Source organism: Canis aureus, chromosome 34 (assembly GCF_053574225.1).
Source record: "Canis aureus isolate CA01 chromosome 34, VMU_Caureus_v.1.0, whole genome shotgun sequence".
Lineage (NCBI taxonomy): Eukaryota > Metazoa > Chordata > Mammalia > Carnivora > Canidae > Canis > Canis aureus.
This window is the reverse complement of record NC_135644.1, coordinates 17,177,544-17,199,315: the sequence shown is the minus strand read 5'-3', so window position 1 is coordinate 17,199,315 and position 21,772 is coordinate 17,177,544. Positions and strand designations below refer to the sequence as shown.

The window sequence follows — 21,772 nt, the reverse complement described above, 5'->3', positions numbered from 1 at the left end:
ATTTCCAGAAATAATAGCATTTTGCCGTGTATCTGAAATTGGCTGGAATGAGGGACAGCTCATTTGGCTTAAAATATGGTAAACCTCCTTTGCACACAGCCTTTGGTTTTCTTGTTTACTCCTTTTGAAGCTATCCTTCTAAATGAGTTAGGGATGTCAGAATGGGAAGCAGATCTGGAGTGATATGGAAAATAAAAACAACCCCGTGCTTGTGATTCTGATATGTAGAGCTTATTTTACATGGACTGGAACAAAGCATTGAAATGTAATCCCTGATAGGAAATCCAAGAGAGTGAAATGTTTAGAAACATAAATTCTGTAGTGAGGGAGAGTCTAACACTGTGATGGTTTGGGGAATCGACCATGGACTGGGTCCATAAGGAGGATTCGAAAGCTCATCTTGAAAAATGGGAATCAAGATTTTATAAGCACCAGAATTTCTCAACTTTCATTAAACGAAGGTACAGGCCACCCCTTCAGTAAAAGTCGGGAACAATGATAAAGAGAAAGAGCGTCAGCCATTGGGGTATCCTCTCGGTGTCCCTTCTGGGCTCAGGCTCCCCCAGCACATGCCCCCTCTCAGCTGTGTCCCTCCAGGACAGGATGGACAGCGGTGACTGAGAGGATGATTTCATTGTCAGGCCTGGAACGGATGCTGAAATCCTACTCCAAGGACTCCACCTTCCCAGATGCAGAGAGCCAAAAAATCACAGCAGCCTTGATGGATGAGGTAAATATTTGCAGAGTCCACTTTCCTAGATTTAATGATGAAAGAGTTATTTTTAGAATGCTTGTTTTCTGGGCCCATTTGACCTCTGCTTGCTTTTCTTTTCTCATGATACAGAACAATCTGGTCAGAGCTTCTATAGTTGCCTCCTTGACGAGCAGTTTGAGGGATCTGGAAAAATTGTACTTAGAAATGTTTGCTTTAGCCTCCTTCCAGGAAACCAATTGTGCCTGAAATAGAATTCCCCAAAATAGAATAATTCCATGCAGGTCTGGAAACCCTGTGTACTTTAACCCGGTTAAGAAAAGTGATCAAAAGCACAGGGCCTGCATTCGGGAAGGCCGGTATTTGGATCTCACCCTGCCGTTTACAGGGACTTGGGCAACTTTAGTTTTCTCGGTACCTACCCCCAAGGGTTGTTGTGGGGATACAGTGTGAGTTAGACAGTGCCAGCGCCGTGCACAGAGGAGAGCTGAAATCCTGCTAACTATTAAGAGTCCATTGTTCATTTATCCCCCTCCTTTTAGGAGCCTCTGAAAGTAACAGGACAAAAGAAAACTGTGGCCACAGGAGGAAGAGGGTAGTCTGGGGTGTGTGGCAAAAACTTGAGAAAAGGGGAAAAAAAGTTTAGAGGCTGGGGTGGTTTTGAGGGGAGGGGGGTACTGTCAGGAGAGGGCAGGGAGAGGCACCTCTGGGCCTGTTTGCTGAGCACCTGGACCACAGCAGTCCCACGGAGGGGAGCAGTGGACAATGCTCCAGAGGAAGCCACCGTGAAAGGTCAGCAAAGGCCTGTGGATTTTATACAGGAACAAAAACAAACAGGTGCTGTGTGTGGCTAGATATAGGTCTTCTGCTGTGATTAGAGAGAGGGGGAAGTTGACTGGGATTCATACCTGAGAAGAATTCAGGAAGAGACAAAAAAAACTTTAGCAATGTTTTGAAGGACACGGGAAGCTGGGCCAGCTGTTCATACCTTGACTGTAGCCTAACCAATTCTCTTGCGAGAGCAGGTACCTAAGAGTTGTGTCCAAACAGGCAATTCCACTAGTTCTTTGGAGGAAAGGAGGCCAATATAGCCAGGTACAGTTTAATCTATTTTTCAGCAGAGGCCTCCTTTAGTGAGGGAGCTGTTGTAAAAACAAACCTAACAATCTTCGTGAAAAGAAAGGCCTGAATTCTGTTCACTTGGGAACAGAGGCCTAACAACATGGCGGCAGTTCGTATGAAATTACAGGGCAGTCGGACATTTTCTGTGACGGTGTGAAATGTTTGGTTTACATGGTCTATGCAAATAATATTTACCAAAATAATGTCATATATGGAGCATTTTATGATGGTGTCAGGTTCTAAGTTGATTTCTTTGGTGGTTCTGGCATAGCATTTTGTCATTACCAGCATAGAACACGTCTTGGGATCATCTGGGAACACTCTGGCCTGATTCACACAGCAGAGGGTGCAAGGTCGGAGAGGGTCTGACCCCTGAACCCATGGTGTTTGTGATTGGAGCCAACATGAACCTTCAAGTAGTGGATGCCAAACACGCATGTAACTCAGTTATTACACACCCTGCATCTGGTGGAGGGCAACTACGGGTAGACTTTGTGTTACCCAGGGAAGGTTTCTTGCAGGAGGAAACTCTGTTTCATTGAAATTCTTCCTAATTCATTGTCTCTTGGTCCTTCGAGTGCCATATTTAAAGCAAGAATGTTGGTAAGGCATGTTCTGTGAGAAATTTTTGCAGAAATGGCATGTATCTAGAGTAGACAGTGTCTTCAGGTATGGGAAGGAGCGTATCACATAGACGAGAAGGAGACTTGCCCCATGACGGCCTCCAGTGCAGACCAGGTCTAATGGTGGACGGTCTGCGGTGGGTTTTGATTTCATCATCTTAGGTAAGCCCACCCCATGATGCAGTGGATCGTTCCCCATTGATCAGAGATGTTCAGTCTATGGTTGTGGCCCTCAGCAGGGCTCTTAGGGTCAGGAATCCCCATGCTGGAGGTGTGGAAAAGGAAGAAATAATGGTGAGGAAGAGATGGGATAAGTAGATCCCTTCCATTGTTTAGATTCCATTATTTGATTTACCCGGACTGAACACAGCTTGAAAAAGAAGCTATTATGAAGTTTCTAGCACAAGATCAAATGGGGAATAGGAGGTCAAATTGAGAACTAGGAGTGTATCTTTAGCTTCATTTATTTTTACACCCAAATACCTCAGAATATTGTTTCCAGTTTGCAGAAGTGTTAACTACAAACGTTTTGGGTAATGTAAGACCTCACCTTTTTAAGAAAAACAGTGACATCAGCAGCAACAGCAACAAAGCCCACCTCACACCATTTTAGTTTGATCCTATTTAGTACCAGTTTGGTTATGTTCACAGTGCTGGGCACTATGTTCAACTGCCTCTCTTCGAAGCCCTCAAAAGCCTGCCTTCTATAATCAACACTTAACTATTCCCTTTCTCACTCCTCAACAGAAAATTGAGAAATGCTGTTTGTTGCCACAGAACACTGATCTGTCTAGGTTTCCAGTTTGTGTTTAGAAGAGTACAGAATAAGGGGCACTCCACAACTAAGGCTTCCCTTTAAGCTGCTTAAAGACTCCACTTTTTGTTCTCTTTAGCATTTTCTGCACCTGTCTGCATGAGTTGAATGTGTACCTTTCTAGACCTCCTTGTCACCTTGGAAGTTATCCTGATATCCCGTTACCTGCCCAGTTGTGCTTCATTTTCTTGAAATTTACTCACATGGCCAAATGATGTATCCACAGACCAATCTGAAACTAGATCTTTTGCAAGCAAACTCCTACAAACTGGCATCGGTGTTAGCAGAACTTGAGCAAAGACCTCAGCCCAGCCATCCCTGTAGTAACTCCATCTTCAGGTGGAAAGAAAAGGTAAAAATTTAAGATTGTTCATAATTTCTTGACTGGGCTTGTTATATGGAGTGGCTTCAAGTAGTACCAGGGCAAGAAAAAGCTATTCTGAACCATGTGTGCCATATATCCAAATCCCAACTGTGGCATTTTAAGATAAACTTATTTGTATTCCTTTCGAGTGCAGTAACAAGAGCTAATCACAAATGAATACATTCTTGGTAGACTAAATATGAGGAGCTCATAACACGTTGCATTCCTTCTTCCTCCTCATACCTTTATTCTTTGAATATGCTTGTAAAGTAAAATTTCATACAGACCTAAATTGTAAGATTTTGTGATATGCAGTAGTCCCATCCATTTAACATAGTATACGAGACGGGTAAAGCGTGAGTACAATTTAAAAACTTCACACCTGTGTATTTTTGCCGGTGATACACTAGAGGAACTGATGATGAGCATGTGAATACACATGGGGTAGCTCCTGCTTGCAGCTCTTCTCCGTTTCCTGTCAGAAGAGGGAGCTGTCACCATCTTGTGATAAAGGGATGGTTTTCTTTCCATGAGACTCAACTCTAAAACCATCTCAATCATTTAGACAGTCATAGCAATTTCACTTGCATGAAAGCCAATTAAAGTTGAATTTGAGGAAGTAAAGCTATGAATGTTATTATTTGACCTTGAGTTGTAGGTCAGGATTGCAAACACAGGCTATAAAATACGGTAATTGTCTAATTCTGAAAAGATTATGGCTTCAGAAACAAGAAAGATTTATAGTAGAGTTTAGATAGACTCTCCTCCCAAAAATTAAAAAACAAATTCCTGAGGAAAACAGTTGCAGAAGAGTTACTTCTCGCAAATACTTTGGATGATGGGACTGTTAAAATGACTTTTTTTTTTTTTTTAACTAAACAGCAACAGACACATAGTTATGTAAAAATATCCCGGCCTTTTCTGATGAAGAGATTAGAGAACGTTGTGAGCAAAATATCTTCTGGGGGGCAGAGACTCCCAAGTTCTTCATCAACAGGTAATCCCATACCCACAATGACGGGGCTGGGTTCTATGGGTAAAGTGCATTGTGACATTTACATTTTATTTTCACAGTCACATGGGCATATATCAGCTCAAAGAAATTTGCATTTCAGTTAGGAATGATTAATTTGTTAGCATTTGTAGCTTTCTGTGCAGATGGAATCCAAAATGTGGGAATGAGTCAAAAAGCGGAGGGTTGGGGGGGAAATGTATGATATGGGAAGGTCCCCTAGGTGACTGGCATCCATGTTATTCAGACAGTCTGCAATTTGTTGTCTGTACATTCACCTCTGAACCATGGTGAGAAGCTCTATTTCCACAGCCTCTTCCAAACTTCCATGGAAATCCTGTCCTTTCTGCGAGAAACATGGTGATCCTAAGACCTACCTACTCTTTTTATTCAGCCCCCTGACCTTAGCCATTTGCCAACCTACACCCACCTTTCAACACACACACACACACACACACACACACACACACACACACACCACGTGTCATTGTCCCTTGCTTAACTATAGTTTCCTTAACCTTCATTCTTGAGTTTCTTGACGAGAAATTGGCAAAAAGAATTTCCAGAAAACACAGGATGGGACATAATGGTCCACATGGTGTAGGAAATAATCATCATCACATTGTTTAAGAAACAGTTCCATCAGAACCGTAGGGTGATGGAAACAAGCATGGGTTCTAAGTGGCCCCTAACTATACCTGAATGGCAAAACTGGTGTGTGTTTTCCAAAATATGCCTCAACTACCACATATATTAGCTAACTGATGTTGATAAAGAAGTTCATGTGGGAAACAGTTTTAAATTATCATCTTTATTATTTTTTTCTCCAGACTTATTATTTTCCACATTATCATATAGTTTTTGATTATATAATATACCTGGTCCTTACACATAGTAGTATGTCACAAATGGTTCCTACACCAACGAATGAATATTACATGAAATTATAAATTTTCCTTTTGAGAAGATGTCAGTATATTTAGGCTGGGCACCACATTGTTAAATAACTCAAGAGCTTCCCGTCATGTTCATCTTGCCTACTGATGCAGCGTTAGTAATTATAACTGGATCCAACTTTCAGCCTCCGGTGTGGTCCAGATTGGCAGTGGTCTTTGCAAGGCTTTATATTCTTTTCAAGCCAGACAAGATGATGAATTAAACTTGGAGAAAGGTAAGAATCATTTTCAAATAGTTTGATTGCCTTACCATGCTGAGATCTTTCACTTGAATAAAACTCTGTCTTTGTTATGACAGCCTTACAAGCGACTACAACATCAAATCATCTCAGGTTTATAATCATCCTTATAAAGATAAGGCTCATCGAAGATAAAAGTTACACAATAAAAATAGCTAACATTCATTCGAATCTTACTAAGTGCTAGACATTGCTGCAAGCACATTGCCCCGTTTATTTTTTTTTTAAAGATTTTATTTATTTATTCATGAGAGACACAGAGAGTCAGAGATATAGGCAGAGGGAAAAGCAGGCTCCTCGCAGGGAGCCTGATGTGGGACTCGATCCTGAGACTCCAGGATCACACCCTGGGCTGAAGGCAGACGCGCAACCACTGAGCCACCCAGGCATCCCAACACATTGCCCCATTTAATGTTCATAAAAGCCCTTTGGGGGGGCAGGTTTTATTGTTTATCCCCATTTTATTGTTGAGGAGACTGAGGCATAGAAAGGTTAAGCACTTTGGCTGAAGTTGCAGGAAGTGATAGTGCAGGCTTTGAACTCAGAAACCCAGAGTCATGCTTCTTATCACAGTGGTAACCTGGGGTAGAGTGTCAGGAATGGAAAGTTATTAGAAAGGTAGCCCCACCTTTTTCTTTTTCAGAAAGCTGAACACACAGGAATGTGAAATGGTTTCCTTTCATGGCTTAGGCTAAGCGTGAGTCCTAGAAGCAGGGTCAGAGGACTCCCAGCTTAATGTTTCTCCCACTTGCCTCTCAGAAAAGTGTTTTATGGCCAATCTAGGAAATGACCCCCTGTACCACAGATTTTTGTTGAACATGGAAGGGTACGCCGTCATGGTTAGTGTAGACCTCAACATTAAATAAGAAAGTCACTAGCCTCAACTTTCTTTGTGTGTCCACTTAGCAACCATGTTTGGATGTTAGAACTAAGGCAGAGATCCGGAAGTCAAAAGGTTAGTGAGAAAGAGTTGTGTTTGTGGGAAAGAGCTCATTACCTACGAGCAGGAGTGGCACCCAGAGCCAACAGGAAGTCATGATGCATTTTGCAGCTGTACAACAGGGACACCACATATTTGCTATCGGTTAATGGGTGCTTCCTTTTCAGTTTGCCAGTCAGATTTCTTCCAGCAACTACTTTTCCTTCTAGCTCAGAAATAAATAAAGATAAGAGAAAAGGAAATAGAAAATAAACCCTGTCCTCCATTCATCTTAAATCAACGTTGCCCTTATTTAAAAGTTGGAAGTGTTCCGGAAGTCACCTTGTTCCTCATGATGTCATCCTAGGGTTACCTGCAGCAGTAAGTGAGTAAGAGAAGTGTTGTATTCCCACTTTCTTTGTGAATAAAAAACGCATTTCCCAGATGCCACCTAGACCCGAGGGCCTGAGTTTGAGTTACGTAGTTACACAATAAATTGATTCTCTTCTTTGTCTTCAGTTCTCTGTTGGCAGCAAAGTCTACTTATACTTTATAATATAAGTGGGTTCTGTAAGTAAGGAGCCATTGGAGACTTCGGGAAGCTGGCAACAAGACTTAAAATTATTTGTTTGAATTCCTATCAGTAGGCTGTGTCAACATGCTGACCTGAGATCTGCTGACCTGAGAGGACTCATTGGAGTAGACCTTAGGCTGAGAATGATCTCCTGTAAGACTAAAAAGTGACTTATGAGTAAGAGGAGAAAGAAGGAGGGTGGACAGTCTCCTTTGCCTGAGAAAGAAAATAACTGGGGAGGAGAATGAAAGAAAGAAAGATCGAAAAGTTACCTCAGAAGGATGCTCAAGATAAAAGAGCTGTTGGATCCTGAAGGAACGCGAGGAAGTTTCTGCTTTGATGTGCAGGCAGCAGCCGGAGGGAAAGAACTTTTTTTTTTACAAGAGAAGGACTTAGCCAGAGGATTTGGGGCAGCAGGTTAAGCGTTAGGGTTATTAATATCATAATAGTATTTTTTGAAAGAGAATTAGAGAAGGGCCGCGTGTTTCTTAGGAATTCTATGGATTTGAATCATTGCTTTAAAAAGTAGGGTCTTCAAATCAATATTTGATTCGAGTTATCTAAGTCATTGAATGGAGAGTTATGATCCTGTGCAAAGCTGTGCATTGGAACTTTGGACTGTAAAACTGGCACATGTAATGGAGAGAAGCTGTCTTGAGCTAAAGAAAAGTCTGGTAGCTGAGACATACTCATAATAGTCACCCTACCGGACTATCTCGGCCACAAACATGAGAAACCCTTAAAACACAGACACCGAGAAAGAGTTTGCTAACAAGCCAGGCTGTATCCAGAGTAAGCCATCCGGCGCGAGGGGGAAACAGGATTCTGTTTTTAATGAAACTACCTCATGCCACAAGTTGGTTGCCCCATTACCTTATTCTCTGCATTCCGCCTGCCTCTACCCAGGTGGTCAGTACATTTTGCTTCATCTGGATCGCGTGCAGAGAGTGCCGCCAAGTAAGTCCTTGAACACAGCATCTCCTTAAAACTGGCTTGCCAGTCTATTCATGAGAGACACAGAGGGAGAGAGAGGCAGAGACCCAGGCAGAGGGAGAAGCAGGCTCCATGCAGGGAGCACGACGTGGGCCTCGATCCCGGGTCTCCAGGATCAGGCCCTGGGCCAAAGGCAGACGCTCAACCACTGGGCCACCCGGGCGTCCCTGGGATGTGCTTAAATGACAGGGCCCCGTTTGTCTAACTAAATGTGCATTTTCACAGGCGACATTGTGACTATATACAGGAAGCAAGAAGAAGGATGGTGGTTTGGATCTGTGAACGGAAAAAGGGGCCACTTTCCTGCTGCTTACGTGGAGGAGCTCCCTTGGGATGCCGGGAGCCCGGCCACCCAGGCCTGAGACAAGAGTCCGACCATACCGCCCCCCTCAGTAACCCGTACAGTGCACTGAAAATAAAGATAAATGCTGTCACCTTTACAGTACATCATGGAGTCTTACCTGCGCGTCACGGCACTTTGCACTCCCGGGTGTTTGCTTGAAACAGAGTCAGAAGATGGAGAGCACAGGGAGGCAGGAAAGAGGCCCTGCGGCAACTAGAGTTTCAACTCCTAAGAGACCCTAGAGATGCCCCGACACAGCCCCTGGTGTCACACAGGGAGAGAGGCAGAGTTCAGATCCTTCAGCCCCTTGCCTGAACTCACGTAGTTTTCTGGGGGCACAACAGAGGTGAGAACGTTGATGTCCTTTTCCACTGGGTTGTGTGGCAACAGGCCAGAGCAGGCCTGGGCCGGGGGTCAGGGGGGTGCCCGGAAGGGCCTGGGAGGTGAGGAAGAACTGGAGATGAAGAGCTCAGCAGAGCCTGCCAGGTAAGACCCCAGGGAGATAGACCCAGGTTAGGAGAGGGACAATAAAGGATCGAGAGCCGAGGCCAAGAGTCCCTATGAGCAGATGAGGGCATGGTAGATGAGAGATCTCGAGACTGGGCGGAGGAGCTCAGTGTGGAACGGAGTTTCATCCTGAGCCAACAATAATCTTCCAAGGCAGTGGCTTCTTATTTATCACCTACGCACAACCAGAACTGCTCGTAGAAGTAAGGTCAGGGGTGAGCAAGTGAGGGCTCAGGATCTGAGAGCAAGAGCAAAGTGGATAGGAAATGGTTAGGAAGGAGATAGTGCCTGAAATCTCTTGCACCCTTGTCCATTCGGAAACTTCATATACCAATTTCGAGATAAGAAATGTGCACTTCCCTAGTAGGTCATTATGAAAGGAATACCCTAAGCAATTTCTTAGTGAGAGGAACCTTACATGCTAATGAGTCTCTCTGGTTAGAAAGTTCTAGAAACCAACATTTACTGTTAAAATGGAATACTTAGAGAGAAGCAGTGTCATGCTGTTTCCCCAAATGCCCTTTAATGGGAAAAGATTGAGACTAGAGAGGGTACGTTTCAGATTTTTCCCAAAGGAGAACATTTTAGAATGGAGAGAAGTGGTGCAAGCAGCATCTATCAGATAATGACCTAAATCATCCTGGAGATCACACTCAGCTGAATGGAGGGTTAAAGTGTTGATAGAAGCATCCAGGCATGTTTACTCTTGTGCCAAATAGTGTGACATTAGAGTAATTAAAATCCATTCCATTACTCTTGTGCCACCTACCTCTTTTTTTTTTTAATTTATTTATTAAATTTCACACTTTCAAAAAGGAGTTTTTCAAGCCAAGGTACATATATTTTTTATACTCTGTGCCATTACACTCCTATAGCAGGATATAATGAACACATAGAGGTATTTATAGATAGAGATACCAGACCTGAAGGAGCTCGAGTAAAATTTGTTATGTGAGACATAACTTACAGCCTAGAAGAACAGATCAGAAGTTTTAATGTCATCCTTAATGGTGTACTAATGAAGGCTTTCTACATGTAGAAAGTTGGCTGAATAATAGGCCATTAGACCATGAACAGAAAATTTGAATTTATATTTCCTCTTCATCTTCCTTCTTTCCATTAAGCCTTGATGTATAAAAAATTGCGTAGAAATTGACTGCAGCCTACAACGGATCATTTGTATAGAAAAAGTGATGATAATGGTGGCTGGGCCCTGAAACTCATTGGAAGCAATTTTCAAAGAAAGATGCCCCTCTACTTTCGTAAATCCATTTTACGCTGTGAAAATATAAATGGCTTTTCTGTTTTGTAACATTGCTGCAACTTCTTTTTGCATCCGTGACATATAATTTTTAATGTTCAAGGAAATAATGTCAAAGTATATGTACGAATATAGTTGGGTAGGATAGACTTGCTGAATATCTTTTTAGTAGGGCAAGAATTTTCTGATGGGACAAGTGGGAATGGTATCCTTTACATTTCGATAAAAATTTAAGATTGTGAAGATTAATGATGTACACAGATCTTCCACAGAGAATAAAATAACTTTTAATATTAATACTTTTAAACTCTTAATTGGGCTTGCATAATTATACTCCACTATCCAGTTCCATATGTCAGGAAAATTTTTAGCAACAGTGACAGCCTGAAATATAAGCAGTGGAGGTCTGAGCCAGATTTTCACTGAAAACATCAGAAGGCGTTATTGTACTTTATCTTCTTTCTAATAGAATACAAGCTGATATATCCATCATACTATCAACCAGAAAGATCTATTAATTTCGTTTTTTTCATTTTCAATTACCCATAATAATTAACACTTATAATAAAACCCCGTTAATCATTTAAAGTGCCTTTTGATCTATCAAAAAGTAATATAATATCCAGTTTGGGGTAAAGTAAATTTTATTGCATAGTATCATACGGCTTTCACTGATAAGTAATTTGAGTATAGTGTAACTTTGTTCCTCTCTCCAAAAAAGCCCCCTCCTCCCCGAGTCTTGATGGCTTTGGCGGGTAATCAGCCTGACTTAGAACAAGAAAAGTGTGTTAGAATCAAATGACATGTCCTATTGTCCTTTGTAGTGTTACACAGGAAGAGTGGATAACCCTGGGAAGATGGGCTTGGGGGTGGGGGGTGGGGGGGTCAAGATCAGGTGGTACTTGAACTTGGACCAGGGTGGAAGGGAAGGGAAGAGCAGGAACCCTTTGTAGAGGGAGTGGAGCTACAAGGATGGGGCTGCATGGACAGTGTCAGAGATTCCAGCAAGCTGCGATCCGGAGGTGGGGCCAGGTCCCACGCCTTCCACGGGGCAGCACCAGGGATGAGAGATCAGCAAGCCGGGGAGCCAGGCTGTGCTCATGCAGGTGGGAGCCCAGATCGCACTGAGCTGATGCACGTGGGTGCCTGCAGCTGGGGGATCTGCCTGGGGGGAGAGCCCAGTGGCCACCTCCCCTGGGGACCTGGGAATAGGAGGAAAGCAGCTTTGGCCTGGGACTGGATTAAAGAGACTTGCCCAGAATTCCAGGGAAACACTCTTTCTCAGAGGAACTGTGGGATAAGGAGAGGCTGACCTGGGAGAGGAAGCAAGCTCAACTGGCCGGAGAGAGGCCTCGGTGTCACAGCTGAGGGCTCACATGGAGAGCTGAGGACACAAAGGGAGTCGCACCAGGGAGTGCCTAGGAGGGACTGGGGTTTGCCGTGGCAAATGCGTGGCTCATCTCAGTTTCACTGGTTTGTAACTTGAGTTTTTCTGACACTGGGGCAAAAGACTGAAAGCTTACTCCACGCAATCTCCGGGTGCGGTGCTGGAACCAGCAGCATTGATGGAACCCTGGACTAAGTTAGAAATGCAGATTTTCAGCTCCCACTTCACACTCCGTCAGGAATGCAGCCATCTGTGGCTTAGCAGGCGCTCCAGGTGATTGTAACTCAAGTTTAAGTTTGAGAACCACTGCTCACTCGAGTGAATCCTGAGAATAGTTGTCTAAACTACAGAAGACTCTCCAGGGAAGGAGCACTGTTGAAGGAGAAATACCATATCCCCAGGGAGTCAGCTCTAAAACAAAAACAAACAAAAAACCCCAAAACATCAAAACTCCTTTGATCCAGTAAGTTTTTATTTATTTATTTTTAAAATTTTTATTTATTTATTCATGACAGACACACAGAGGCAGAGACACAGGCAGAGGGAGAAGCAGGCTCCCTGCGGGGAGCTTGATGCAGGGCTTGATCCCAGGACACTGGGATCATGACCTGAGCCAAAGGCAGATGCTCAACCACTGAGCCACCCAGGTGCTCCTGATCTAATAAGTTTTTAAAGATGAGTGGTGTTGGGGACGCTGTCGAAGAAGTCTTTCTCCCTTGCAGGGGCTGCTCTACCTACAGGCCCGTTTTCTTCTTCTTTCTCATGTTGACCATGGTCCAGGGGAAAAGGAATACTTTGGACTCTACATTACACTCTCTCCCAAGAGACTCCTTCCTCTTTCTCAGCCACTCACTTGATAATCTCATTGGCAAAGGAAAGCCTGGTATGGGGCCTCTCTTGATACTAGAGAATGAGAAGCAAACAGCTCTTCCCTCACATTCCATTCTTCTGTACTCTCTACTCCACCAACCATGGTCTGGAAGCGGATAGATAAACCTCCTCCTAACCTGTGATCGGAAGGTCAATAGTGACCTAACACCACGCCACCAATGCCGATGTGATTCACCTAATTTCATCTCATCACGCAGACATGTTACCACCTCACATCATCACAAGAAGGTGAGTACAGCACAGTAAGATATTTTGAGAGAGAAAGACTGTAACTTTCATTCACAGAACTTTCATTATAGATGTTGTTATGATTATTCTATTATTATTTTGTTAATCTCTTACTACGCCTAATTTAGAAATTTAACTTTATCATGGGTGTGGTACTACATACAATTTTGGCATCCACTGGGGGTCTTGGAACATATCCCCATGGATAAGGGGGCAACTACAACATTTTGTTGGTCATATGAATAATGTTTTTACAAACATTCATGAGCAAATTTTGGGGGGAAATGTTTTCATGTCTTTTGGGTAGATATCTAGAAGTAGAATTGTTAACTGTGTATTTAACTTTAAAAACAATCTACAAATTGTTGTCCAAAGTAGCTATTTTATTTTGCATTTCCACCAGCAATGTATGAGAATTCCAGAGGCTGCATCCCCTTGTCTGTACTTGATAATATCACTCTTTTAAATTATAGCCATTCTAGCAGGTGTATTTTAATTTCACTGTAGTTCTAATTAGCATTTCCCCAGTGATTAATGATGCTGATCATCTTTCCATGTGCTTGTTGACTATGAATTTGCCATTCTCATCCAATTCATTAGCAGGTTTTCATGAATAAACATTTCCCAGGTTGTTCCTTGCCTTTGAAATGGTTGTTGCTTATCCTGAAATGGTCATTTTAATAATTTGCCAGTTTACATATGGTTTCTGTGGGGCCGAATAGTCTAGCCTTCTCACATCACCGTTGTCAAGAGTAGGGTCTTTCAGCTGAATTTGAAAAGGTAAGAAGAAGTTACTGTACAGAGTGCCTGGAATATTATAGATCTGGCACTTAAATACTAGGTCTTAACAACAAGTCCTTTCCCTCAAAGAGCCCTCAGTCTCACTTTGGTGAGGGAGACACAACAGTTAACAAACACAATACAATGTGATAAATTCTATAACGGGGGCACATCGAGAGGGTTATGAGAACATTTAGGAGGGGCATTAATCAGGATGGAGGAGGTCGGGGAAAGCTGAGGAGCACTTAGGCAAATGAAAAAGGTGAGGAGAGCCACCGGAAGCTGAGAAAGAAGGCACCACACCTAACCACTGGAAAATACACACGTACAACAATTGACCATGCACTAGGCCACAGAGCAAGTCTCTAGAATTGTCTGACCACGATACAAGTTAGAAATCATTAAGAAAAGGATAATTTAAAAACCACTTGCATTTGGAGAACACATACATATGTGCACCTACATGCACATAAGCACATGTATGTGTGCACACACAAAACGCACACATAAACGTCTAAATAACCCATGGTCAACGAAGAAATCTTAATGGAAATGAGAAAATATTACAAATAAAAAATAAGAAAGCTACTACATATTACAACCTGTAGTTCTAGGAAAGCAGCTTAAAAAATGCTATATGGAAAGGTAGAAAGGCTAAAATTAATGAACGAAGCATCCTAACTATGGATTTATTAAAACAACAGCAGAATCAACCCAAAGAAAGGAAAGAAATGAAAGTAAACAGCAAAAGTTAATGAAATATAGAGCAAAATAAAATACTGAACAAAGCTATCTTTTGGTTCTTTGAAAGGATTCATAAATTAAGCAAACCTCTGCAAGATTAAGAGAAAAAAGCATAAATAATAATGTTATTTATAAGGAAAAAGTGGACAGCCTACAGCTGTAGCTGATATCCAAAAAGCTAACCATATATTATCGAAAACTTTACACCAATTCATTTGCAAAGAAAGCAAGCCCAAAAGACAAATTTCTCAAAAAACATGCATTATCAAAACTCACTCAAGAAATAGAATAACTCAATAATTTAATTACTAAAAGAAGTTCAATGAGTAGTTAAAAAAAAATCCTACAAAGAAAGCACAGGCCCAGATAGTTTTATGTGAGTTCAAAAACAGATAATATCATTCAGACTTTTTAAGGAAATAGGAAAAAGGAACACACCTGAACTATTTTCAAGGGTCTAGGACCTAGGATAACTTGATGCCAAAACCAAAGTTAACATATAAAGGAAAATTATAAGCCAATCTTATTTTTTTGGCTATACATATAAACATTTAAAACAGAATATTCACGGAATCTTATGCTATTTAAAAAAAAGAATTGCATATTATGGCTAAACTGGATTTATTCCAGGAAGGCAGGGTTGATTCAACATTTTAAAACAATCTATTGATATACATCACCATGTTTACAGAAGATGAAAAGCTATAAAGATGCAGAAAAAACATAACATTAACAAACATTCATGGTAATTACTTTTAATTAACCTAGAAGAGAAGCGAACTTCCTTGGCCTGATCAACAGAAAGTAAACTGGCAAGTTTGGGAAACTGCTCATAGTACAGGATGGCGGATGCTCAAAGAGGTTAAATGACTTGCCTAAGGTCATGTCCCGTAGACCGGACCACATCTTAATTCTCAGATTTTTCCACAATACCATTCTGATCCTGGAAAATGGAACTTTTTACAAAACAAGTTAGAGTATTCAAGATTTACCATTACACAGACCACATTTATTTGAGTCTCAAATATCTTGTCTTTCCAGTTAAAGGCCTTATCCTCAGCTGCTTCCAGCTAGTTGCTAAGAGAAAGGAATAATGTGTCTAAAGTCTAAACATTCTTCATGTCATATCGTGTTGTACGTTGTTTATACTTCTCACCATGACATATTTAACGATACCAAGAAAGGAGATTATTTTAAATAGCTTATATTTCCTCCAGTTTACTTAAAAAGTAGACTATTTCTACTTAGATAAAACCCTTATCTTTATTCAGAAAGAATCTTGTTCTCTATTAGCTCGTCATTAAGTCAAGAATTGCCGGTCGCAGGGGCACCTGGGTGGCTTGGGTGGTTAAGTGTCTGACTCTTGATTTTGGCTCAGGTTATGATCTCAGGGTCCTGGGATCAAGCCCGGTGTCAGGCTCTGGACTCAGTGGGGAGTCTGCTTGAAGATTCTCTCTCTCTGTTCCCCTGTCCCTCCCCACACTTGCCCATTCTCATTCTCTCTCTAAGATAAATAAATTGATCTTTTAAAAAAGGGAAAACGGGCAGCCCCAGTGGCCCAGTGGTTTAGTGCCACCTTCAGCCCAGGGCCTGATCCTGGAGACCCGGGATCGAGTCCCACGTCCGGCTCCCTGCACGGAGCCTGCTTCTTCCTCAGCCTGTGTCTCTGCCTCTCTCTCTTTCTGTGTCTGTCATGAATAAATAAATAAAATCTTTAAAAAAAATAAAAGAGGAAAACCCTGTAGAGCCATCTTTACCATCTAAAAATGACTGAACATAGCAGCAACACACCTGCAGGTATTGTTGAACAAGTCAGCTCTTTTTCAGAGGTATAATTTTGATTTCCTATTAAATTTTCTATTGAATCTGCACAATGTGTTCAACATTAACAGATATTTATTAAGCTTCTACTATGTGCCAGACACTATGCTAGGTGATAGCAAAATAGGCAATTCACTGTCACGGTACACGAATCAAAACAGAACTAATTGTCTCCGTACAGGAATGTTCTGAATTGGAAGAAAATACTTTGTAATCCTCCTTAGGTGGGAAACTGAAATTTTTAATCCATTAGAACATTCTAGCAGATTTTGTGCCAATTCCTTTTCTTTTTTTTTTAATATTTTTTTTATTTTTTTATTTTTTATTTTTTTATTTATTTATGATAGTCACAGAGAGAGAGAGAGAGGCAGAGACATAGGCAGAGGGAGAAGCAGGCTCCATGCACCGAGAGATCCCCGGGATCCCCGCCAATTCCTTTTCTTAAACAATTTAGTAAATGAATTTAACTTTTAAAGATCTCATTTGTTCATTTTATTAAAAAATGTGGACTAGATTAGTACTCCTTTTGGATTCCATTTCAATCAACTTTACTGAAGTTGATTGATCCCTCACCCTCTGCCTGACCCTCTCTCTGACCTCTCTTGTGTGCTCTCTGTCAAATAAATAAAGTCTTAAAAAAAAAAAAAGAGTTTGTAGTTCTAGTTTCAGTGAATAAAGATCTTTCAAGTTTGTTGTTTATTCCTTATAGATGTATTTTAGGTAGGGAATTCAGTAAATATATTTGGATTCCATTTCAATCAACTTTACTGCTTGTGCATATATTTTTAATTTAAAAAATTAAATTAATTAATTTAATTAACTGATATAATTAATATCAGTTCCAGAATATTCCTGGTTGGCACACAGTGGCCCTCAAAAATGAAAATCTTTATGTTTGAACAGATAAAGACTTCTGCATTAGTCAACAGTCCTCCCTCTGACATTTCCATAATGACCTGGGTTGATGACTGTAGTCCACAGGCCTAGAGACTGCTCTCAGGGAGCCATCCAGCTCCCAAAGGCCATGTACTCTGCTCATTGTTTCCTTGAAATGTGAGGCTGCTTTGTCATTTTAGTGAAGCTATCTCCTAAACATCTAGACAAAATATATTCTTTTCCTTTAAGACAGCTTACTTTTTTCCTCTTAATCATTATACTTCTATAGAAGCACAAAAGCTAAGTTATATTATTGAAGTTCAAAGTTGTTTAGAATCTTTGTTAAGAATTTGTCTTCACATACTTTCCCTGCAATACAGCACAGAAATGCATAAGGTGCTGTCCAGGTGAGGCTCATGGATTAGGTGCCAGACTTCCACCTGTATATGAAATCCAGCTCTAAAGCTTACCAGCTGTGTGACCTGAGGTTGCTTAAACTTTTGGTACCTTGGATTCCTTATCTGTAGAGCAAGGTTATGGTTAGGATCTACCTCACAGGTTAATGAGGAAATATAAATGAGTAGATATATGTAAAGGGCTTAGAACAGTACTGAGGGCATAAAGGTTTTTAAAAAGTAATCACTATTATTCTAAGGTGGCCAGTCCTAACCAATTCCAATTTTAGAATGAATCAACTTCCCAGCTGAGAAAACAAATCACTCTAAAGTTCCACGGCTTAAGGCTCTTTGTTTTGTTATGATAGTGAACTTTTCTTTGTACATCTTTCTTTGGATCCCAGGAGTAAAGCTAGTTCCTACACTGTCCTTTGGGGACTTTCCTGATACCTGGTCTTGTTCCCTGGATCTTGCCCTACCTCCACCCCAGTTAGAAATGAAGCATGGCTGCCCTTGAAGAGAAAAGGGCCTTAAGTAGAACTCATTTCTTCTCTCATCCCCAATCTTCATTTCTATAACTTTCAGGTGAAAGGAATCCTCCAGAGTTTCTTGCCAAGGTGAGCCAGGTCAATGTCCTCTCCACTGTGTGGTTCAAAATACTATATCATCAAGAGTTTGTGGTATGAGAGGCGCCTGGGTGGCTCAGTCAGTCAGGTGTCAGCTATCAGCTCAGGTCATGATCCCAGAGTCCTGGGATCAAGCCCCTCATTGGGCTCCCTGCTCTGCAGGGAGCCAGCCTGCTTCTCCCTCACCCTCTGCCTGAGCCTCTCTCTGACCTCTCTTGTGTGCTCTCTCTCTGTCAAATAAATAAATAAAGTCTTAAAAAAAAAGAGTTTGTAGTTCTAGTTTCAGTGAATAAAGATCTTTCAAGTTTGTTGTTTATTCCTTATAGATGTATTTTAGGTAGGGAATTCAGTAAATATATGCTCACTGTAGTAGTCATCTGCTTTTTTTTTTTTTTAATGTGAAATATCTAATTTCTCCCTTAGAGAACTATAACATTCCTACTTGGCTCTGTTGTTGAGGTCAATCTGCCTCCACACCTGGGTTTCAGCAGGGAGCTAGTCTAATCCAAAGTATGTACTTTATTTACCCTGTGATCACCAGTGATTAGTTCAGGGATTGGGACAAGCTTGAAATTGCTGGCGTCTACCCTGTAGGGCCTTAACCCAGAAAAACAGCTAAGCAATGGATCCTGCTAATATAATTTGAGCTCCAAATCAAGCTAGGTCCACAAAAACTGAAATTGAGTTTTGATGTGATTTTATGTATTTATTTAAATGTCATTATATCAAAAGAAATAAGGCCAAATGTGAAGATCTGCTTAGGAAAACTGTATTTTTGCTCATTATACTGCCACTGTTAAAATACTACCTTGGGCCAAGCCCGTGGTAAAATGGGATAGGACTTTCTTAAGCACAAGCCTTAGATGCTTTTCTAGGAACAAGGGAGCTGACTGATGCCATTTCCCTGCTCTACTCCTCAGCATAAACACAGAGCCACCTGAGAGAAGCAGGTTATTCTGGACACTAACTTGCTTATACTAAGTCCCCCACCTCACCCCATGCTCTAGTGGGACTACCCTCTCAGACAAGCTTGTCTCCGTCCCAGTGTGGTAGGCTGCTCCTCCAGAAGACTAGCACAAACCTATGCCCACACAAAATCCCCTGTCCAGAGAGTTCCGTAAGGCCTCAGTTCTGGTGGCATTAGTGTCAGGTCTCATTTCACAAGCAGACTAGAGCACACCTAGTTAAAGTTCACCACATTCAGGCCAGGGATCAAACACTGCCCACAGCAGTCAAGGAGAACCTCTGCAGACCACTGGCCTGAGGACAGAGCAGCCAAAACACAACAGCAGAGTGCATGTAGCATATACCGGAGACACCCTGTAAAGTGCCAGGCTCTGGGCACTACGTGACTTCTTCTTCATAAAGCCATTACTTTCAGGAGCAGGAGACATAACTGGCTTTTCTAGCATAGAAAAGAAGGCAGAGACTTAGACAAAATGCCAAGATGGAAAAGGTTATCCCAAAGGAAAGAACAAGATAAGGTCACAGCCAGAGATCTAAGTGAAATAAGTATAAGTAACGTGCTGATGGAGAATTTAAATCATAAGGATACTCACTGGGCCTGAGAGAAAAATAGAAGACATCAATGATACCCTTACCACAGAAATAAAAGAGTTTTAAAAAGAATCAGAGATGAAGAATGCAATAAATGAGATTGGAAACAGGCTTGATGCAATGAACAGCAGGCTGGAAGAAGCAGAGGAATGAATCTGTGGCCTAGAGGACAAAATAATGGGAAATAATGAAGCTGAACAAAAGAAAGAAGAATTATGCAACACAAGAATAGACTTCGGTAATTTAGTGACTCAATCAAATGTAATAAATTTATATTATAGGAGCCCCAGAAGAAGAGAAGGAAAGGGGGGCAGAAAACGTATTTCAAGAAATAATAGTAGAAAACCTCTCTAATCTGGGGAGGAAACAGGCATCCATATCCAGGAGGCACAGAGAATTCCCATGAAAATCAACAAAAGCAAGCCAACACCTAGACATATTCTCATTAAATCTTCAAAATTTAATGATAAAGAAAAAAATCTTAAAAGCAGCAATAGGGATGCCTGGGTGGCTCAGTTGGTTGAGCAGCTGCCTTTGGTTCAGGTCATGATCCCAGGGTCCTGGGTTGAAGTCCTGCAGTGGGCTCTCTCTGCTCAGTGGGGAGACTGCTTCTCCCTCTCCCTTTGCCTGCCACTCCCCCTGCTTGTGCTTTTTCTGTCAAATAAATAAAAAAATAAAATCTAAAAAAAAAAAAAAATGGCAGCAAGACAATAGAAATCTTTAACTTGTAAGGGAAATCCATAAAGCTAACTGGACATTTCTTAACAGAAACTTGGCAAGCCAGAAGAGAGCGGCATGATACATTCGAAGTGATGAATGGGAAAATCTGCAGCCAAGAACACTCTATCCAGCAAGGCCATCATTCAGAATAGAAGGAGATAGTTTCCCAGACAAAAACTAAATGAGTTCATGACCACTAAGTCAGCCCTGCAGGAATATTAAAGGGGACTGTGAGTGCAAGGGAGAGACCAAAAGTGATGAAGACAAGAAAGGATCAGAGAAAATCTCCAGAAACAAGTAATAAAATGGGAATAAATACGTATCTATCAATAATTATTTTGTAAATGGACTAAATGCTCCAATTAAAAGACAAAGGGTGTCAGAGTGGATAAAAACAAAACAAAGTTATCTATATGCCGCCTACAAGAGACGTATTTTAGACCTAAAGACATCTGCAGATTGAAAATGAGGGGATGGAGAAACATATATCATGCAAATGGATATTCAGAGGAAACCAGAATAGCAATACTTATCTGGGACAAATTAGACCTTTTTGTTCTTGTATTGTTTTTACCCTGCTTTGGTATTGGGGTGATACTGGCTTATAGAATGACTTTGAATGTGTATTTCATTATTTGTAAGATTCTAATAAATATTTTAATAAATGTTTCAATATTTTTTTAATGTTTGGTAGAATTTACCAGTGAAACCATGTAGTCTTGGGCTTTTCAGTGCTAGGAGATTTTCATTCCTAATTTAACTTTCATTCTTGTTATTGGTCTAAGATTTCCTATTTCTTAGATTCAAGATTCATGCATGATTCAATCTTGGTAACTTGTGCATCTTTAAGAATTATCTGCTTTTTTTTCCCCTAAATTAACTGATTTGTTTATAGTAATCTGTTATCACACTAAGTATTTCTGTGGCATCTGCTATATTATTTTTAGTTTTCATTTTGGGTTTTCTTTTTTTTTTCTTAGCTTAAAGCATTGCCAATTTTTTTTTTTTTTTAAACTGGTCCTTATTTCCAGTGTTATGTTATTGCTTATTTTGGTCTCTATTCTATTTATATCTGATTTTTATTATTTGCTTCCTCTACTAAATTTGCTATTTCTTCTTTATCTAGTTCCTTGGAGTATAATGTCATTTATTTGAGCTTTTTTCCCTTAATACAATATAGGATAAATTTCACCTATCATCTGCTTTTGCTGCATCTCACTGGTTTTGGAATATTGTGGTGGTTGGTTTTTTTTTTTTAGATTTTATTTATTCATGAGAGACAGAGAGAGAGGCAGAGACACAGGCAGA

At 41.0% G+C, this 21,772-nt stretch overlaps 1 protein-coding gene across 9 annotated transcripts in view; it reads left to right on the top strand.

The window, feature by feature from the left end:
• The window catches only part of NOSTRIN (nitric oxide synthase trafficking), a 56,046-nt gene extending 47,273 nt beyond the window's left edge, over positions 1-8,773 (top strand). For 8 of the 9 annotated variants that reach the window (XM_077883635.1, XM_077883634.1, XM_077883638.1 and 5 more), the window contains 5 exons: positions 642-730; positions 3,498-3,623; positions 4,518-4,632; positions 5,729-5,818; positions 8,554-8,773. In XM_077883635.1, coding sequence (XP_077739761.1) covers positions 642-730; positions 3,498-3,623; positions 4,518-4,632; positions 5,729-5,818; positions 8,554-8,690 — 557 coding nt within the window. In that variant the 3' untranslated portion in view covers positions 8,691-8,773. The other variant, XM_077883636.1, reaches the window with a different exon arrangement.
• Positions 8,774-21,772: the final 12,999 nt, after the last annotated feature.